Source organism: Ostrinia furnacalis, unplaced genomic scaffold (assembly GCF_004193835.3).
Source record: "Ostrinia furnacalis isolate ACB-3 unplaced genomic scaffold, ASM419383v2 OfSCF0641, whole genome shotgun sequence".
NCBI classification, from domain to species: Eukaryota; Metazoa; Arthropoda; class Insecta; order Lepidoptera; family Crambidae; genus Ostrinia; species Ostrinia furnacalis.
In genome coordinates this window covers 53,440-74,664 of record NW_021130880.1, presented here as the reverse complement: position 1 = coordinate 74,664, position 21,225 = coordinate 53,440, and the positions used below count along the sequence as shown (strand labels likewise).

General features: G+C 37.6%; 2 protein-coding genes across 3 annotated transcripts in view; one reads left to right on the top strand and one right to left on the bottom strand.

Moving 5' to 3' along the window:
* The first annotated feature begins 471 nt into the window (after positions 1-471).
* On the top strand, positions 472-15,437 carry daw (activin beta chain dawdle). The gene is made up of 5 exons (XM_028323549.1): positions 472-874; positions 11,348-11,454; positions 12,801-13,019; positions 13,970-14,248; positions 14,713-15,437. Exons 1-5 carry the CDS (start codon positions 559-561, stop codon positions 14,872-14,874), a joined length of 1,083 nt encoding a protein of 360 aa, XP_028179350.1. The 5' UTR covers positions 472-558; the 3' UTR covers positions 14,875-15,437.
* Positions 15,438-17,449: 2,012 nt separating this feature from the next.
* The window catches only part of ClC-a (chloride channel protein 2), a 35,432-nt gene continuing 31,656 nt past the window's right edge, over positions 17,450-21,225 (bottom strand). For both annotated transcript variants that reach the window (XM_028323540.1, XM_028323539.1), the window contains exon 18: positions 17,450-21,124. In XM_028323540.1, coding sequence (XP_028179341.1) covers positions 20,960-21,124 — 165 coding nt within the window. In that variant the 3' untranslated portion in view covers positions 17,450-20,959. The remainder of the gene's footprint in view (positions 21,125-21,225) is intronic.

The window sequence follows — 21,225 nt, the reverse complement described above, 5'->3', positions numbered from 1 at the left end:
ACTTCCAAAGTTTTTTTTTTAAATTTATTTATACTTTCGCACATAAAACTGTACAGTGGCGGACTTAATGCCAGGTGGAATTCTCTGCTAGTCAACCACAGGTCAATTAGAGAGACTAATGCCCGTTTACACCATCAATCCCTAATTTTTAGGTGACCCCTTATGGTAACACATAACAAGCATTTTGTTTTCATAGGGGTCACTTAAAAAATATGTATTGATGGTGAAAACGGGTATAAGGCGGTGCAAAAAATAAGACGGTATAGATAGATTACATAGGATTAGACAAAATAAATGACATAAGAATACATATTAATATATTAGACATACACAACACATAGATACATAAACGTAATAATAATATTGGCGTACACATAAATGTCAGAGATAGGAAAAAAAGTTTCCCCGAAACGAACCCTAAACTCGGGGAGGCTGCGCTCGCATATAACCGGCGCGCGCGCGCGTGCCCGCCAGTCGTGCCGCGCCACCGTGCACCGCCCGCATGTGTCTCGACCTGCTGGCATACTTCACCTGCCTCCGCCGCCGCCAGCTCCCGCCATGCAGACGCGAGTGCCAGTGATATTTCTAGTCATTACCTTCCTAAGTTTAGAATGCGAGATGTTGGGGACCTGCGCTAACTGCGCCAGGGGCGACTTCAGCGTGGAGGAGCTGACTGAAGCGAGGATCGCCTTCGTGAAGCAGCAGATCCTGAAGAAGCTCCGGCTGAGCAAGAAGCCGAATGTTGGACTGCCTGTCAATAGCCTGCCCGTGCCGGTTGCGCAGGGGCAAACCCTCAATGAGGGCACGGAGAAGCCGCCCGAGTTTGATGATTATTATGGAAGAACGGAGCAGAAGATCATATTCCCAGTTGAAGGTAAGATCCAGATTATTTTTTGACTTTCAAAAATAAGGCTGGGTTGCACCATCTTACTATAACTTTAACAAACGTCAAAATTCTGTCCAACTCCATACAAAAACAACGGTTAATTATCATAGTTACGGTCAAAGTTAGGTGGTGCAACTTAGGCTAAGTGAAGGAGTGTTCAGTTTTCAGAGTTAGTGTTTTTTTTATCATAAAGCACATAATGTTTTCTATCTATTATTTTAATTGTGCTGTTTAGTACTTTATTCTAAACTCTGTGCTATTAAAATTAATTATTTATCAATTCACGAAGTATAAAAAACACGGTCAAATGAACATTACAAAAAAAATCATGGTTTGGTTGATAGAGACAAAATTATCCTAGACTCTAAAATTAGGAAATCTGTAAAAGTCTATATTAACTAGCCACATTTTCTACCAAGAATTTAAGTTTCTTTGAAGTTTAAGAATAGGTATCTTTTTCCTCTCAATTTCATAACATTATATTTTTTTCATGAAATTACCAACAAACAAACAGTTTAAATTACTGCGATTCCCAGAAGCCGGTACTTCTTCGCATAGCAAATCTCTGTCGCTAAATATTTTCGTATCATTAACCCCTTTGGGTCTTATTAAAATAATTACTGTGGCTCATTAGTAACGAGCTAATTAGACTGGAATCACGCCTTAATTGTGGCTATAGCGACAACAGAACGCGTATCTCCAACGCAAAGGTTAACTTTTACAATTAAATTAATTTGATAAAACGATGCTTAAATTCTAGTTAGTATTACAAAATTTTGACACAATCATACATATTGAAAACAATTAAAAAACAACTTATAACTTAAAATGTTTGCTAATTCCGATTGACTTACAGTAATTGAGGTTTTACTTAATAACCGTAAGATCTTTTAAAAGTACGCAACGGATTCTGATGCTGTTTTTTTTAAAGATAAAGTGATTCAAGAGGAAGGTTTATGTTTACTTAGCACCCGTGGGACGCCGGGGCGGATCGCCAGTTAGTTATGTTAAATCTATATTGCTATAACACAAGCTTAGAGCTATTTATGACTGTTGAAACAATTATTATTACTATCGAGGTCCTTTTCCACTGTCAGTAGGTAACATCCCTGTGTAGTAAATCATTAATGACCTTTTGGTTATCAGCTGTCATCCGCCTTGCACTTTGGTCGAGGGAAGTTACTGTCAAGAATTCATTTCTACGTTTATATAATTCTACTTCAAGGTTTCATTTTTTAACGTTTATTCAATTAAGGGCTGATTTTTCAATCGTCAGACATCTTTTAACTGAAGAATAAACATGTCATTTTGACTTATTTCCCATACAGAAACTGTCAATATGCCAAACTTATCTTCGGATAAAAGTTATCCGACGATTGGAAAATCAGCCCTTAGAAAACTAGGCTCTAGGTCTTGTGGTTAAGATAACATTTTTACAGTTGTTTTTACGTACGGAAATAGAAAGTGCCAATATTTGAATTATAATTTATCTACAATTAGTATCTAATAATAACGTATAGGGAAACTTTCGATAACAGACCGTTCTATGATCTAATTTTATTATCTTCTATATTAATAGTACCTACGTGGCATTTAAGTAAGCATGAAATTATGATGAATCATCATCATAATTTCAGCCACAGAACATCCACTGCTGAACATAGGCCTCCAGATTTACAAATTGACCGGTTGGTAGCGGCCTGCATCCATAGGCATGAATACTCGTGAACTATAAATATTATTATTACCCATGAACTGATAAGTGAAAGGTTTATTAACTCATCTCACCCATGCGTGTCATCGCCATTTTGTGTAGTATCCGCTATTTACACGGTATCTGCGGTATGTAGATAAATATAACTTAATGATCGCTTATCGCTATAACATATTATGAGCTGAGGTTTATTTAATAACAATCACTTACGAGGGGAAATTCAATAATTGGTAACAAAAACGCTAGTTATTGCGTTGCGAGACAGTTTTGACCGTTCCAACTCCTTGCCAGACAATTTTTTTAGAGTAACTGCCAAAGCCAAACTTCATGATTCACCAGCATTTTAACCTATATTGGGAGCAAACGCTGACAAACTTTCAGCTTTTATAAAATGACGTAGGTCTGGCGTTCACTAGCTCTTAGTTTATAAGCTCACCAGTACTTTCTATAATGTAGAGTCATTATAATGACTCTACATTGTAAATCCGTGAAAGATCTGATAAATAAGTAATAGTACGCTGTGGTATCTTACGTAGTTGTAATAGGTTATTTTGCAACCAACAGATAGATAAATTACCTAACACTATATTGTAAGTACACCACCCACACATAGGGTTGCTAGGTCCAAAAACACAAAAGCTTGGATTTGGCGAGTACTTACCATCTTCGAAAAGGTAGCCCGACTTTCACCCAGCGCGGCAGCCACATAAAAGCCGGACAGGCCGGACAAAATAATATTTGGCCGGACAAGTCCGTAAAAGTCAAACATGTCCACCTGGCAACCCTAACCACACAAAACAAGAAAAGAAATAAATACAAAAACAAATGATCAAATGTGTATACATATTCTCATGCGACTCTACTTTGCGCTTTATTTCTATCTTACTACTAGGGTTTTGTCGTTTACTATAATTACGAATATCAAAATTTGTACGCCTTCGTGTTGTGCAATTAAGATAAACATGTTTGTTTGTTAGTAAATATGTCAAGTATATTACAATCGTAATTAAACACTAGACGATTATAATTATAGTTCTGATTATTTCAGCGATAAATTCGTCTATTGGATTGTAGTAGTTACGGATATAACAGCCTTGGTGACTCTATGTGTTTTGTATTTGTGTTTGTATGAGCCAATACACAATCTACTTAACTGTACTACACTGACACTTAATTACAATTACCTCTACTTATTTAATTCCGTTCAGAAAATCAGACTGATTGAAATCTATATCTTTTTAAACCAATCTCCAACTTTTTGGGTACCGAAACAAATTAAGATAAAACAAAAGTCAAGCGCAATATTGTGGCATCTTTAAGAGTAGGCACACCGTTGATTTTTAGTTGGCCGATAGTTGTGCCCGATTTTAATTTGTATGAAGAATCGGCCAAATCGAATCGGCGTAGTGTGCGCACTCCCATACATGCCCATACTGATCAACTGCCCGACTAAACTATCGGCCGACGAAAATTCAACGGTGTGCGCCTACTCTAATACGTGCGATTTTGGAAAATTGTGCAGTTTGATGTGCAGTCTCAGTCAACTGTAGGTAGTTCAATATTTTCATGACAAACGTAAAGCTGCGCGTGCGCCAAATGGCATTGCAGAGCAAATCTCATTACACACCTCAAGCCGGATGGGTCACAGTGATCCAAGATAATTATGTCAAGTTCAAGCGGTTCACACGTCGACGATATCTAGGAAATGACTGTACTTGGTGTGTATTGATAATGGCCGATAAATCTAAATATGTAAAAGGAGAAACTGACTGACTGACATATCAACGCACAGCCTAAACGGCTAAACGTAGGCACTTGAAATTTGGAAGGGACGTAGCTTAGGTAGGTACTAAGAAAGGAATTCCCGAAATTCCCACGGGAACGGGCCCCTAAGGGGGTAAAATGGGATCCACGCGTACGAAATCGCGGGCAGCCGCTAGTCTATACATACACAGTTATGGATTGGCTGGAAAAAATTGATCTGTGATCTCGGTTCTCAGTATCAATAGGTTTCTTTTTCTGCGAATGAAATCTCGAAAGCTCTTTTCTCGAAAGAAAGAAACAGTTTATAGGTTAGCTCTACCTAAATACAGAAAACATATCTCTATGTGGTATGTTCAACTAGGTAATTTACGCGCGTACGATGCTTGCATAAATGAAGCAGCAAATCGCACAGCGTTAACTAGAGCTCTGTGATTGGTTCGTGTGTCACCCTGTGCGTCCACGCGCACTGTGAGACCTCATGGTAATGTTTGTGAATACGGGCGTCAGTCTCCAATGCAAGACCACGACCCTTTCTCATTTACCAGAGTCAAATGGAGGATTCAGTCTACACTCTCCTGCGTTCCGTCTGGTATACAGACAGATTGTCCCAAAAGTAAGGGATAGCCACGTAACTAGCCAGGCTTCATCATGGCCACTAAGATAAAATAATATTTGCAATAGTTCACACTTGTGGCTATTCTGGTTCTCTCCGTTTGTCGAAATCTGATGTAATTTCACTCAAACTGAAAAGTGACCTTTGATCGTAGGTCAGGAATCTCACGCGTTGAAGCGAATGATGAAATATTTTCACGTGCTTGCTCACTGGTATCTGGAATTCTAATCTAGTGATGTGAAAAATAGTTTACTAGTCTCTACATAATTTTTCCTTGAATATAAATTATATTATATCGATATTTTAAACACAAAATCATAATTTAAGAATTTAACGTTCTATTCATTAAAAATGAAGCCTACTTTGATAACGTTTCTGGCGCGGTGACTGAGAAAGTGTCTATAAAGTACATTATTTTAACTTGTTACCAATGGAAATAGTTTCATATCTGATCTCATCTAAATTTTCTAGTAATTCCTGCGCACAACTACTACAAGGTAGCAGGTTTATAATAACAAACCCACGTTTGCCTTGTCTGTGAACTATCGACTAATTTATCGACAACTACACAGCACTACTACTCTAAAGATGTAGGTGAGACAGTCGACTTTGGACCCGAAGGCTGCACGCCTCGCCGGTGGCATGTTGGTTAATTACGCCAATGTTTATACGCATGTAGTAGTATTCGGACTTTGGACGAACTAGCTGAGTCGGAGGTTGGGTAATGACATTTGTATTTTGGGTGAAACACGTGATAGTGGGTGACTTTAGTATGAGATGAAATAGTAATTACCTTTTAATTGAAAAAAAAAAAGAAAAATTTGTAGATTTTTAAAAATTAAAAAGCTTTTAAATCAAAAATTTATGTAACATGTAGAGATTTTACATTGAGATTGGATTGAATCTAGAGATCATTGGGGGAGGCATATCTTTAGTAGTAGACGTCCTGTAACTAAAATGATGATGATGATGCTGTTACCGATAATGGGTAGGGCCGTTTTCAAGCTACTCATAACCATGGGAATTTAAGGATCAAGGGGCCCTTTCCCTCTAAAAAAGGGAATTTGCAAAATTATAGAACTTTTCAGGAATGACGTAGTAATTCACAGGATAGGTAGATACTGTTTAAAATTTATTTTAGAGAAGAAAGGGTTGTTGGCACGTGTCCATGGTGCCCAGTGGGAAAGAGGGGCCTGATGCTGATAATGACACATAATATTTTACACACAGCTTAAAGAATCTGAAATACTTAAACGTTCGCTAAATAGCAGATAATTTGATAGGCCATTGACTTTAATGTAAGTAGTGACACTTGGAATCCCAGCAAATAAAGATTGTAATTAAATGTGCTAACGTTCATCTCGGAGTGACTGCTCCCGGAGTTATCTCTAACTACATTTTTCCACCACGTGATGGGTCAACGTTTTACACTTAAAAAGTTATCTCTTCTTATTTTAGAACAGAATATCGTCATCGCAGTAAATTCAATTTCGATAACTAAACTATAGATGATGGCCGTTGGGGCAGAAAAGTTCTCGAGTGGCGACCATGAGCTGGAAGACGTAGCGTGGGCAGGCCTCCTACTAGGTGGACCAACTATCTGGTAATGGTCGCGGAAAAAACCTGGATTTAGGCAGCGCAGGACCGTTCATTGTGGAAAACCTTGGAGGAGGCCTTTGTCCTACAGTGGACGTCATTTGGCTGAAACGAACGAACGAACGAACGATAAACTATAGTGAACATTCACGCACACGCATTCCACTGAACCCTGGCTTGACAGCGATTGTATTGCACGTCGTTTTTAATTACGAAAATAAAACAATAATTAAGTAATTTCTGTAATTATCACCGACGTAAGTAATTTCAAAACTACCCACGGGGACGGCGCGTGTTTCGCGAGAATACAGATAAAAAATTAGGTTAAATTACGAGTGTTATATCACTTTATGTTTATAAAAAGATACAACAGATAATGTACACGAGTGCGAAATTGTTTATTTTCAATAATTTCCGCTATTTGATTAAATTTTTGCTATAACCGCGCATGTTTTAAAATTGAATAAAGATTTGTTAAGTTATCTAAGCGGGTGTTGGGTTAGTCGGCGATTAATTAATTTGTAACCAATTAGATTAATAACAATCAAATACTATACATAGTATAATAAATCAAAGTCGTTTCCCGCAGTCTGTCCCTATATGCTTAGATCTTTAAAACTACGCAACGGATTTTGATGCGGTTTTTTTTAATAGCTAAAGTGATTCAAGAGGAAGATTAACTATATACGTAGGTACACTTAGCAGCCGGGGCGGGTCGCTAGTATAATAATAAAGGTCAATGCCATTTATTTCTATAGAATAATTTTAACTTCCTAAGCACAAATTGATTGAGATACCATACGAAGTTATACCTAAATAAGTTTTATTGACATTAATCTAATTTTAACGGGAAAATATACAGAGCAGGGTGGGTGTGGGCGTTTTATCAGAAAGTAGACAACAAAAAAACACAAGTTATTTCAAATAACAGATATCATTAAACGGTTTCTAGATGCAAAAGTTCAAAGTTATGGTAGAGACACCTTGTCCAGCGGATAAATGAAAAATGTAGAGTTTGTGAATACCTAATAAATCTGAATATAATAATAATAATCACCTACATCTGCTTCATTCATACTTAGAAATACGAAAACAGCATCCAGGATTAGCCTCGCAGATAAATATTACCTCTACAATAAATAATAATGAAAGATCTTTATATCAAAACACGAGTACATCCCTTTCTGTACTGGGGACACTACCTTTCAGGGCTCTCTTAATGTTTATTATGTTCAAACATTTACATTGAATCATCACAACATCCCGGATCAACTTGAAAACATTTAAAAATAAACTTTATCGAACGCTAGAGGTGTTTATTGAACCGCTTGTTATCAAACGGCAGCTGATACCTCGCAATTAGAGGCGAACTATGATAGATAAGGGGTCATCGGGCCACGGAGAATTGGGGCTGAGTACCCTTGCCTCGGCACACTTCGATACATAGTTCCGCTTGCTACGTTCACTAGAGTTCCCACGATGTCATTACGTGCTATCTATGTATAACTGATTATAAAGCTGAAGAGTTTGTTTGGTTGGTGGAACGCGCTTATTCTCAGAAACTAGGGATCTGATTTGAAAAAATATGCGTGGACAAGTAGCCCATTTATGTAGGAAGGCTATACCATCACGCTGCGACCAATAGGAGCAGAGCATCAATGAAAAATGTCGCGAAAACGGGAAAAATATTCAAACGCTTTTTCACGCATACGAAGTCGTAGCCACAGATTAAATAACGTTTCACAGTAACCTGAAGGCATGAACTAAGTAATCAAGCGATAGGAACGGTTTTTTTTTTAACTAAATGGGCTTGTTGATAAATCTGAGAAGTAGACATCTAACAATTTAAGATGTGATTTAGGTAGAGTGCCCAGAAGAAACTATTCTTTGAAGGGCTAGTTCTGTCAGAGTAAAGTTATAGTCACACTGCACTGGCTAAGAATAAATTCCACTTCTTAGAAACTATTAGATGTTTCGAGGTTTCATAGACTTATTACACTAGGATTTTAGAGTTATTACTCACCATATTATAATAAATAATAGTACAAGTAGTAAATAGGAAAAGTAGTAGAAGACTAAATTCACTTTGCTTAAATAGTTAGGTATAATAAAAAATTCCGCACTGGAAAATTTTGGTTGAACATAAAAATGTGTCTAATTTTTTTATCAAAATATTTTGAAAATGATAAGGAATTACGTCTGCAAATTACATCATTACGTCTACCATAGATAGTTTTAAAGAGGAAATAAAAAATATTTAAATAAACTCTGCACCTATCACCCGATTGTTGGCGATTCGGAAATACGTCATGTTACTCGTGCCTCTAAAATAAGAATGGCACAGATAATGACCATGATGTTTGTACGTGTACAATTAAAATAACCGAGATATAAAAATGTATTGTTTACTTCACCCCGATCAAGAACTTCAAACCTCACATTGTGATGATAACTACGTAAGCACCAGCGGTGTCATAACTGTCATTTGATAACTTTCGGAATGCGCAGAAGAATTTTTTGGAATATTAACGGCTGTCCGCGACTTCGTACGCGTGGATCTCGTTGTACCCCTTAGGGTTTGAATTTTGCAAAATCCTGTCTTATTAAGCACCTACGTTCTAAAAGGAACCCCCATGCACTCCTAGCACTTGTATTTACTGAGATTTCATGATGAGTGAGTCAGTGCAGTGATCTTTCGCATAGGAAATGCGTGCTTATTTCTTAATTCTTTATTTATTACATTTCTTTAAACAACAAATCCACTGACCTCATTTATCTCAAGAAGGTAGGTACCTACATGATACTATGAGATAGGTAGATGATGAATTGTCTGTGGTGCATCGCTATCTCTTTTCAACTTGCCTTTGACCTTTCACGTATATCAGTGACAGGTCTGGAGACAATATAAAACTAACTTTAAACTGGTTCTTAATTACATCAATTTGATCCTTGAAGACCAGCTGATGCAATGACCGCAAGAATTTCTAAGTTCAATTCCGGTGGAAACGATATTTTAAAGCTAGATTAGACTGTCATATCTGGGACACGTCCTCACTAAAACCGGTTTGTTAAGTACTTCAAAGTAGAATAGACCTTAGGGAAAAAGTGAATGTCCTAAAAGCCATCTAGTTACGAAGAAAATATGCGGGAAAATATTAAGAGGGTCGTGCAGTGCTATTGAAATGGAGACTAAAAGGCTGAGTGTGAGAATCAAACAAAAAACATCAAACGCGCTCACTAGTGAGCGTGTTTATAAAATGTAAGATTTTTTTTGTTTTTGAACGTTTCCCGCTAAGGGCGCTGTAAAATCCGTCATACCTACATTTAATGTCATTTTGTCGTTTGACGAAAACTCACACTAGGCCCTCTGATGATGATGATGAAAGCGAAAATTGGTAGGTAAATTAGTAACTTTAATTAATAAGATAACTAAAGTAAGTACGTATTGAGCATTGAGTTGCATTTTCCGGCAATATTTACCTACTTATTTTGTAAGTATTTATTTACCTAAACGATTATCCTAGTAAAAGAGAGCGTCGTGCGTGACTGTTTTTGGTAACTTAGGCGGTTATCACACTGCGCCGTGCTCCGCCGCGGTCCGCGTGATTTCATATAAAAAATCCCGCGCGCGGACGCGTTGTCAGTGTGTTGTGCCGCGCGTGTTTTCTATACAAACTGAGGTACTTGCATACAATGATTAAATCTGTCGTCCCGCGTACCACGGCGGAGCGCGGCGCAGTGTGATAATCGCCATAAAACGGAAATAGTCTAATAACTCTTTAGTTCTCAGATGTACTGAATTTATTTACCTCCTTGACCGTTACTTAATTGCGACTTAAATCTTGTAAACAATTCGGGAACTACGCGCCAATAATCGTGGGTAGGCAGAGTCCACCCGCTATCGGCACCTAGCTTATCGGCCGTGGGGCAGCGGGCGCCAATTACTGCGGGTCAGCGTAGTACGTGCCTGATATACGCAGTGTTGTTGTTAAGGTAAAATGACATTTGCGGAGATGTTTCCTCTTAAACCTTGGAAAAGTAGTTACTACTTTTGGGGGCAGAAGACTGGATAAGTTTCATGGCGACGACGCCACTTCTCAAATAATTATCTGATGATATTTAATAGGCTTACTTTTTGTTTATATGGGTGCTCTTTCGGGTCTTTATCGCTGTAGCTTTTAAATCGATATACCTACGTAGCCTATAGGTACCTACTTATAGCTGATTACTTAATTACATTTGATTATGTTCCAACCTTGAGTCATACTATGTCATACGCTGATACGCTTCTATTATAATATTTCGTAATCTACCTATGCTGTAAGCTATGTAAACCAGTCTCTTATTATGCCTATTGTTCTTCCATTTTTACACTGAATACGTACAAAACACCTAGATTTAAACTTAGATAATGACTGCTGAAAAAGCCAAATTATTTTCCTAGAGAGAGGGTAATTAATTATGAAATACACAAAAAATACAAAAAACTTGCATTTTTAACCATTTATGCAGACTAGCGGCCACCCGCGACTTCGTACGCATTTCACCCCCTCAGGGGTTGAATTTTGCAAAATCCCGTCTTAGTGAGCACCTAAGTTCTAAAAGGAACCCCCGTGCAAAATTTGAGACTTCTAGCACTTGTAGTTTTTGAGATTTCGTGATGAGTGAGTCAGTCAATCAGTGACCTTTTACTTGTATAGATATATTTAATCATCACTTACCTCTAGTCCCCCTCGAACTCCATTGAAGCCTCTAACGGAGTTTTCTCTTGCAGGAGGATGCCTGACTTCAGGGAGGTACCCGTTCAAGTGCCTCCAGTTTGAGCTGCCGCCGGACGTCGAACCCGAGGAGGTCACCGTGGTCGAGCTCTGGTTCTATAAGGTAAGAGATACCTATTACATTTTTGAAAAACGGTAGGATGGTGTGAAGCGATACAGCGTGATTTTTTTTACCATATTGAGTGGCCCTACATAAAGACAGACTGGCCTAGACAGAACAGTTGGGGACTGGAATTCGCTGCCTGCTGCTGTCTTTCCTGAACAATATAATCTGGGCCTTTTCAAATTCAAGGCGAGATTGAATAGGCACTTACAGGGCAGATAATGTAATATCCTAGACTGCACCTCACTTAACACCAGGTGCGATTGCGGTTAAATAAGTACCTTGTCATGCATAAAAAAATGATTAGATAAGTATAGTTAGTAAAATAGCACACTAAAACATGGGATGCTTTATATGATTCCATAAAAAGAATTCTTCCCATATAACCTACTTAGACTACTTACCGTAAAGCTTGGAACCAGCTTTGGTGCCATTGAGTCCAAATGATCGCACGACCCACTTTGGTTTAAAGATTCACTTCACAAATTCACCACACATTAGATCACAAGTCACACACACAAAATAACACTCGATTTGTTAAGTAAAGTCCTTAAAAATCTTTTAAAACCGGCATACACTGATTCGTATGCTTTCCGTTCAACTACCCTCCAAGGAATTTTCGTAATAACTGTCATTTGAATTGACCTTCTTCTTCTTCTTTTTTTATGGCAACGGCTTGGTTTTGAGAACCATGATTTCGCCAATGTCACGTAAACAGTTTTGACAAAGTAACAGGGTTTACAAAAAACAAAAATATTTAACGTTTCTAATAATAAGCAAAATTATTATTTGTGTACCTATAACAAAAAAGACAACACAAATTGAGACACCACAAATAGATACATAACATAGAAATTAAAATGTAAGGAAGGGGGTAGGTGGGACGAAAGATTGGGAGAGGAAAGAAAAAAATTCGGTTACCTACAAACGAATTTTGCGGGATTGAATAAATTTTGATAGTAGTTTCAAAAGCGGTGGGTCCATAGAATTTTGAATTGACCGTCGCGCGTCACTGCTTTTGTTTTGGTTGTCTATGGTCTTGAATGTCAGATTCAGAATTCGAATAGTTTTTTCAAATACTTGTAAAAATAGGAGTCAAATGACCATCTAATTAAATGTTATACAACAAATAGGGTAACACAAAAAAACTGTAGGAACTAGGTAGTTACCTATTTGATGTTTTTTACATTTTCACATCAGAAAAATTGCTAAATTTTTTTTTCTTTTACTTTCCATTAAATGGAACTAATTATTTGTCCATTTTTTCCGTGACGGCGGACCAGTTAAGATTATGAAATTAATATCAGATAAACAATTTGATTAAACCACAACTACCCTCATTCCAGGAGCGCGACCCGCTGGATGAGTACAACCAGACGTTCGTGATCTCGGAGGCGGCTCACTGGGACAGCCAGCAGCAGTTCAAGAAGACCAAGCCCATCGCCATAAAGGAGACCAGCATCGGAGAAGGATGGGTGCGCGTGGAGCTTGCCTGGGCTGTGAGAGTCTGGCTAGAAGGCCGGGAGACCACGCACACGCTCCATGTGGCCTGCAGGACTTGCCAGGTAGGTTCACATAAAAAGACCAAGCCTATCAATAAAGAGACCAGCATCGGAGAAGGCTGGGTGCGCGTGGAACTAGCCTGGGCTGTGAGGGTCTGGCTAGAAGGCCGGGAGACCACGCACACGCTCCATGTGGCCTGCAGGACTTGCCAGGTAGGTTCACATAAAAAGACCAAGCCTATCATTAAAGAAACCAGCATCGGAGAAGGCTGGGTGCGCGTGGAACTAACCTGGGCTGTCAGGGTCTGTCTGGAAGGCCAGGAGACCACGCACACGCTACATGTGGCCTGCAGGACTTGCCAGGTAGGTGCACATAAAAAGACCAAACCTATCAACAAGTAGACCAGTATTGGAGAAGGTTGGGTGCGCATGGAACTAGCCTGGGCTGTGAGGGTCTGGCTAGAAGGCCGGGAGACCACGCACACGCTCCATGTGGCCTGCAGGACTTGCCAGGTAGGTTCACATAAAAAGACCAAGCATATCAACAAAGAGACCAGCATTGGAGAAGGCTGGGTGCGCATGGAACTAGCCTGAGCCGTGAGGGTCTGGCTAGAAGGTCGGGAGACGACGCACACGCTCCATGTGGCCTATAGGACTTGCTAGGTAGGTCCATACAAGAAGACCTAGCCTATCATGATAGGCTTCAAGTAGACCACTTTAGACCGTTAGACGTTGCAATGGCAAGGGTTAGGTTCGCGTGGAATTGGCCTAAACCGTGAGGGTTGGGAGACCACGAATACGCTGCACGTGGCCATCGCCTGCAGAACTTACCAGGTAGAACTTCAAAACTCAAGAAGACCAAGGCCTAATGGCTAGCAGTTAATTCTGTATTTATGGTTTATCCTGTCAAATATTCGATTCGTAGTCTCCCAATTTTTGTGTAACGAAAATAGGCTTTAAAACAATAAAGACATTCTAAGCTCTATTCATAAATTCTGTGGTCTTTGTTACAGCTACGCCGAGCGCCCATCTCCTTCCACAAGAAGCACCGGCCATTCCTAGTCCTCTATACCAAGTACGCCGGCAAGCGGCGCCGGGGCAGAGCCCTAGAGTGCGGAGCCACCACCAGCGAGTGTTGCCGGGAGCACCTCTACGTCAGCTTCAAGGACCTCGGCTGGGACGACTGGATTATCAGGCCTGCTGGCTACCACGCCTACTTCTGCAAGGGGACCTGCGCCCCCATATCCGCTGTGACTATGGCGGATAACAATTACCACCACAATATTATTAGGGTGAGCATTGCAAGATATCAATTTTTATAGTTCTAGTACGTAACACGTTGACTGTACGTTGGTCAACAGGGTCAAATATCTACAATGGGATTGCCTAAGTTGAGAATGTTTAAGTGAGGTGGAATTATGTCTCTTTGCCAGTGGCGGATTTATAGATTTGCCACTTGCGATGATGCACATGCACCATCTCACACTAATATAATAACTGCATTAACTAATAGACACAAGAAGAGGAGTCTGTTACGTACAAAACTAGGTCGATACAATAGACTGAACTGGTCGCAGAGACAGTGTTAGAATTAGAAATTCTAGGGAATCAGGACAGCTGCTCAATACATTTCAAATTGAACTGCTCTTAAGAGCTTGAAGACTTAAACGCCCTTTAATATCTAAGACTGTTCCTTATAATCCTTAAAATTGTACCTATATTTGTCGACATTACTAACAACCTCCTCTCTCCCCAGAAATACTTCTACTCCGTGTCCAACGAGCGGCGGATAGAGTTCAACCCGTGCTGCGCTCCAACCACCTTCAGCTCGCTACAACTGCTATACGTGGACTCCAACAACACGGTCACGCAGAAAACTCTGCCCAATATGGTGGTGGAGACGTGTGGGTGCATGTAGCACAAGTGTATTGACAATAGCTGTCTAAAGAGCATGATCAGGAGATCTTGAAGGATCTTGGAGGTGTGACGCTATGTGTAGCACAAGTGAATCGACAGTCTAAAGAGTATACTCTTGTAGACGTGACTCTGTGTGTAGCTAGTGAATGAACAATAATCTGAAGGACTTATGATAAGCTTCATCATCATCGTGAAGCTGACGTCATGCATCCGTCTCTTTGTCATCAGCCTTCGTCTTTCGTTGGATATAGGACTCTTCATCTGCAAGATATCTCTGTTATTGTTGGATATAGGTTTTCTCCAACAGATGCACTGAAGTGTAATTCTCAGCTCATCCAATTGGTTACGTTCTTCTTTTTCTATTATGAGCCACTAAGATAGGGAATTTCCACCACCACAACTTCTGGCAACGGTTCTATCGATATAACGAGAGAAGCACCTAGTTCTGTCACATGAATTCAACTTAGCACCAATTAAAAGAAGAGACAATATGAGAAAATCGCGGTTGATTATGTTGAGGAAAAACGTGCTTCGCAAAAATATGACGTTTTGGGCACATAAAAGCACACACTGCGAACTTAATCCCTCGTGTGTTAGAAGGAAGAAATATAAATTAGTTAATTTAATAGAACTAAATGAAATGCGGCTATTGGCAATGAGTTTAGAGCTAAGATCATGACATGTTTCAACATTTTCATTGTAACTATATTCATTTGTGTGTAATGTAATGTACGTTGTAATGATTCATGTGAAGTAACTATTTTTAAGTGTGGATGGTGGAAGCTCAATTTATGATAAGGCAATTTTAAATTAGTTCAGGACTTAAATACATTTATACACTTTAGGTCAATTTTCAAATACTAATAAATCTTCTACTTAGCAGATTGAGTTTTAGGACAAGTTTATCACAAAATATTGATTGTTTATAAATGTGTAGTTGTAAAACTATGAACCTTTGTCTCTGAAGGCTGATTTACACGTATTAAATAGTTAAGTAGGTAACTAAATTTTAACTTAATTTTAAGTGACTAAATTGCATGTTATCTCATACTATGTTGCAACTGGCAAGTTGACTAAATTCTCTGTTTACATGCAAATAATCACTTACAATACTAGTTTTAAGACCACTATGTTTACCCAAAATTGTGCAAATAAATATTTGAATTTGAATTTTGAATTTGAATTTAAAATTTAGTTACCTACTACTTAATACGTGTAAATCGGCCTTTACAACCTACTTAATGTGATACGGCAAGTTATTTTAAATAAAATATTACTTAATTATGAACTCTAGATAGATAATGTTGTAATTCGGTATCGAATGACCATTACTTTTAATGAGTTTGCATTTATCTTATTTATATTTGCGCATTAAGTGTTATTTATAAAACTTTTTATATGCATAACGAGAAGAAGAAATATTTTTAACTAGCGGCCGCCCGCGACTTCGTACGCGTGAATCCCGTTTTTCCCGCTAATTCCCGTTCCCGTGGGAATTTCGGGAATCCCTTTCTTAGTGCACCTCTACAGTACCTAAGCTACGTCCCTTCCAAATTTCAAGTGCCTACGTTTAGCCGTTTAGGCTGTGCGTTGATCTGTCAGTCAGTCAGTCAGTTTCTCCTTTTATATATTTAGATTGGAATGCAAAATATGCTCTCAATAAAAGAAATATTGTAGTTTTTATTCCCCATCTGGGAATCGAACTTGAGAGAGTACAATTATCTAACCACTAGATCGCATGGTTTTTTAAATGCGTTGTATTATTTTGAAATAACTTATTTCTTCTTCCCTTAAATATGCATATGGAAATTATTTAAGACATGTTTACGTTAAATAATGTTAAAAGTATGATAAATTATCAAACTAAAATCGATGTTAATTTTATGTTCTTTTAACAATTCGAATACTGTCGTCGAAATTTGTTCCTATAGTTAGCTAATAATTAATTATAGAATAGATTTAATTTGTAAATATTTGTTATGGTTAGACGTGCACTCTGTTCAATCTCATTCAATCGAAATGATATTACTGAATCTGAAAATGAATCGAATAATAAATAATAAGTATGTGATACAAAGCGTTAGTAAATATTTCACAAGCAAATGTACGAAAAAATGTTAGAACCGACTTTTTATCGCCAGATTACATATTTTCATAAGAAAACTACAATGAGAAATGTAACGTAATAAAAGTAATTTCATGAATGTAATTGGCAATTGAAAAATCGGCTCGAAGTCAAAATTAAGCGAAACTTTACAAGATAAGAGAAGACAATGTATGAAAAATTATCGAATAATGTAATGTAATTATGGAAAATGTATCAATAGAGATAGTAACACCAATTATTTACGTAATTGTCAAAGTATAGCAGCGTCGAAAAGTTCGAGACACCCAGAGTAGCCAAAAAATTCGCAAAAAGTCTTTGTTACGATTGAAATAAGGTTGTTGTCAACTTATAGGCCACTTTGAGTGTCACGAATTATTGACGCTGACTGTATCGACATTAAATGGTTGTTTGGTGTTACCATGCTTATTACAATGAATCTTGGCAACACCTGGTGATTCTAGACTACATGGAATTATACAAAATGTACTTAAACATATCTGTTGAAAATCCAGTGCAGTGTCAAGTATTATCAATAGCATGTAAGCTAAAATTGTAAGTGGTGAAATGAAGTACATTAAAAGTAATATATTAATTGTATCTAAGGTATTTTATTTGATCAAATGGCGTGTTTTCCCAAAGTAATGAAAATATAGTCAAATACTTTCCCATATAAATTGTTACAGCAACAGCACAAAATAGATAGTAGACAAAGTGTGCTCGGGCAACGCACACATAGACAACGCTCACGGACACGATATCGTCAATAATCGCAAACCAATCTAAACCAGTGCGAATGCCACCTGCATGAGACACGCGCCTGTGTGCGTATGCAAAATAAAGTACTCATACAGGTGATTGCTTTCTGTTGCTATCTATTTTGTGGCAGCAGTCCATAAAAATAGTATGGAGAAGTGTTTTTTTTTTGTTGAGATTTTGACGTTGGTCCTATACATACTTGTATATGAGCACTTACAATCATCCTCCTTTGAAACAGACAGGGTTTTTACTTAAATCTTAGTAATAAAATAAAACAATAATAAACGACACAACACATTCTTTACTATTCATAAAGCAACAGATCACAACAAAATGCATCTAACGTCAAAATTTCAAATCGCGAAGAGTATACAATAAATAGTTATCACTTAGGCTAGCGGGAACGAGGCGTACCAGACACTATATTCATTGTACACGAGCAATATTGCCGGCAATATTGCGGGAATATATTGACATTCAAAATGGCAGCAATATTGCGTGCAGGGAAACAATATTGACGTAATTTTGCTCATTTACAATGATTTAAGGTTATGCGCTGTATCATACGTAAACAACAACATGATAGGTTTTTTCTTTTATTAAAATAATCCAATCAATTATATTTTTAATTCACGTCAGATGCAGCGCATACTCTTTTATGCATTTGAAGAAATTTACAAGTTGACTGTGCGCATGTTTTGTAGTTTTTAATAAAAATAACTTAGAATAAGTGTACAAGTCAACTCGAAAACTCCATCAAACGCATCTCACCTACAATAATAATTTAATACATAAACTGACCAGAAATAAACTCTCTCTTGTCTTTTGCATAACATTAATAAATAGTTTACATCACAGATTAAAGGAAGCGAGTCCAATCGGAAGCAGAAATCATAAAAAACGCTTAAATAAAATAAAAATAATCGAAATATTTTGAAAGATGGCCAAATTTCTGTCAAAAAAGTGCATACAAAAAGTACTGAGGCAAAATTGGAATAAAATAAATCTATGTCGTCTAAAAACTACGCAGAAAATAATATGCACCGCTACAACAAAAGGACGGATAAAGTCGCGAGATATGTTTAGTTTACAACCTTTGGGGAGGGATGAAAAAAACATGCCAAAAATATGGCACTTCGCTGTAAAAAAAGAAAAACTCCATCAATATGGAGCCACAAATGGCACAAATTTCTGATAAAAACTGCGGATTGGACTAAATAGGCTAACTTGTGACCTAGATTAGAAAATCTTAACCTAACTTACGAACTAGACACTTTTGGAATGGTTTGAAACATCACAAGCCTTATGTTGTAATTTCGCTACGTATACTTTGGAGTTTTATTATTTTAAGGACGTCAAAAAGTTATTTTTCGATACGGATACCTACAAATATCCTTAAAATCTGGTCAAATTATAATTCAACCATCGAAAATACATACAATAAAATTATATAACATGATAAAAATAATAATTATTTCTGATTATTATCTATCACGTTGATTTATTAATTTAAATAATGACTAAATACTTAAGGACATAAAACACATCAAAAATAAGGCACTATACGTCAAGCAATGTACTTCAAGTATTATTGCTCGATTCCTTCTGACTTTAGCGATATTGAAAGTTATACTTTTCATTGGGTCAACTATTTTAAACAGTAAATATTAATTTGTCACTTAATTGGCATAAACAGGTGTAAATTTTGTTATAAAGTACGACATATTAAAATATACAAAGGGCTATTTCAGACTAAACTGTATTCAGAACGTTCTAACAACAATAACCGTTTTTGTAAGAACGAATACATACGTCTTGTACCAGCGTAGACAATATAAGTTCGTATAATTGAACACTCTTATGATAATTTGAGCGTAAAATTACCAGATTTAGAAGTAGTCCGAAATAGTCCTTACATCAAATAGGATTCCACGTCAAAATACAGTTCGATTTGCGACATTATGTGTCTTAGGTAGCACCATAAATAAGGTCGAAAAACTACATATTAAAGACAATCTAAAACCTATGATTAAAAATAAAATATAGACATGATTATGCTATAGTTCATTTCTGAAAGTCATCAAAGTTTGTCACTTGCTTTTGGTCAATATTTTCTAATTTGATTACCTAGTCGACAATGGATCTTACTTGAAGTGAAGATGTATTTACTTATTTCAAAGACAGTACAATGACACTAATCTATTATGCATTTCGTTCCATAAAGTTTTTGAAATAAGATACACTGCCAACTAATCAATTTAATAAAATAACTAAACGCAATCTTGATCAAAATATTTAAATTATTCAGTTAACTTTGGCTTTTCGTCAAAAAAATAAAATAAGTAAAAGTTCTAGTCAGCTGAAGGTCCTAAGATTCCGAAAATATGTCATTCTTTTTTTTTCTTGTTCTTTGACATATGATTATTGAATTACTTCAGATATTTGCTAGTTTTACTGATCAGTATTCTATAAAGTTCATGTCGCTATTGTTTAAATGTCATTTACTTGTAATCAGCCCCTCACTGTTCAATTATTCCTTACTGCTCATTATAACCCTTACTGTTTGTTTTGTTTGTCCTTTACTGCAAGGCTGCTCCGAAACGCTGTTTACGTAGTTTCGTGTCTATCTGTCACCGTCGCTCAAGCTAGCATCTCACTTTATGTCAGTGGGAAGACAATATTCTAAAATTTGAATAACGTTTTCCGGAGTAACCACGCAGTTCATTTGTCCTGTTTTCAATTATCTATTACTCCTCTATTGTCATTTATTGTTAATGTGCTCCTTACTGTTCAATTGTTCCATACTGATTAATTGCCTCTAATTTTTCAATCTCCTTTACTGTTCAATCGTCCTCACTGTTCATATGTCCTTACCGATCATCTAAAATAGAGAAACATGGACCTTAACGCGACATTTTAATATGAATTACATAATGTACTCACAGCTTGACATTTCGGCTGCAGCATTGCAGCCGTGTTACTCTATTTTAGTTGAAATGGAACGCAAAAGTTTAAATCCCTTACTGATCAATCGCTCTTCTCTGTTCAAATGCCTTCTTGTTCAATTGTCCTCACTGTTCATATGCCCTTCCTGTTCAATCGTCCTCACTATTCAAATGCTCTTCCTGTTCAAATGTCCTCTCTATTCATGTCCTTCCTGTTCAATTGTCCTTACTGTTCAAATGTCCTTTCTATTCATGTCCTTCCTGTTCAATTGTCCTGTTCAGTTGTCCCCTGCCACAGTAAGCTTGGCTGTCTCGGAGTCAGTGGGCGGTGCGGGCTGGGCGGCGGGCACGCGGATGACGGCCGGGGCGGGCGTGGTGGGCGGTTCTGGGCGGGTGGCTAGTGTTAGCACGCCCGAGTTCACGTCTTCTATTGCTTTGCGGAGCTGTGGCCAAGATTGTGGTTTTTATTGGTGGTACTGTTTAATAGGTAGGTAAGGCACTGGGTAATTTCAATAAGTTACATAAATTGGACAAGCATAAATGA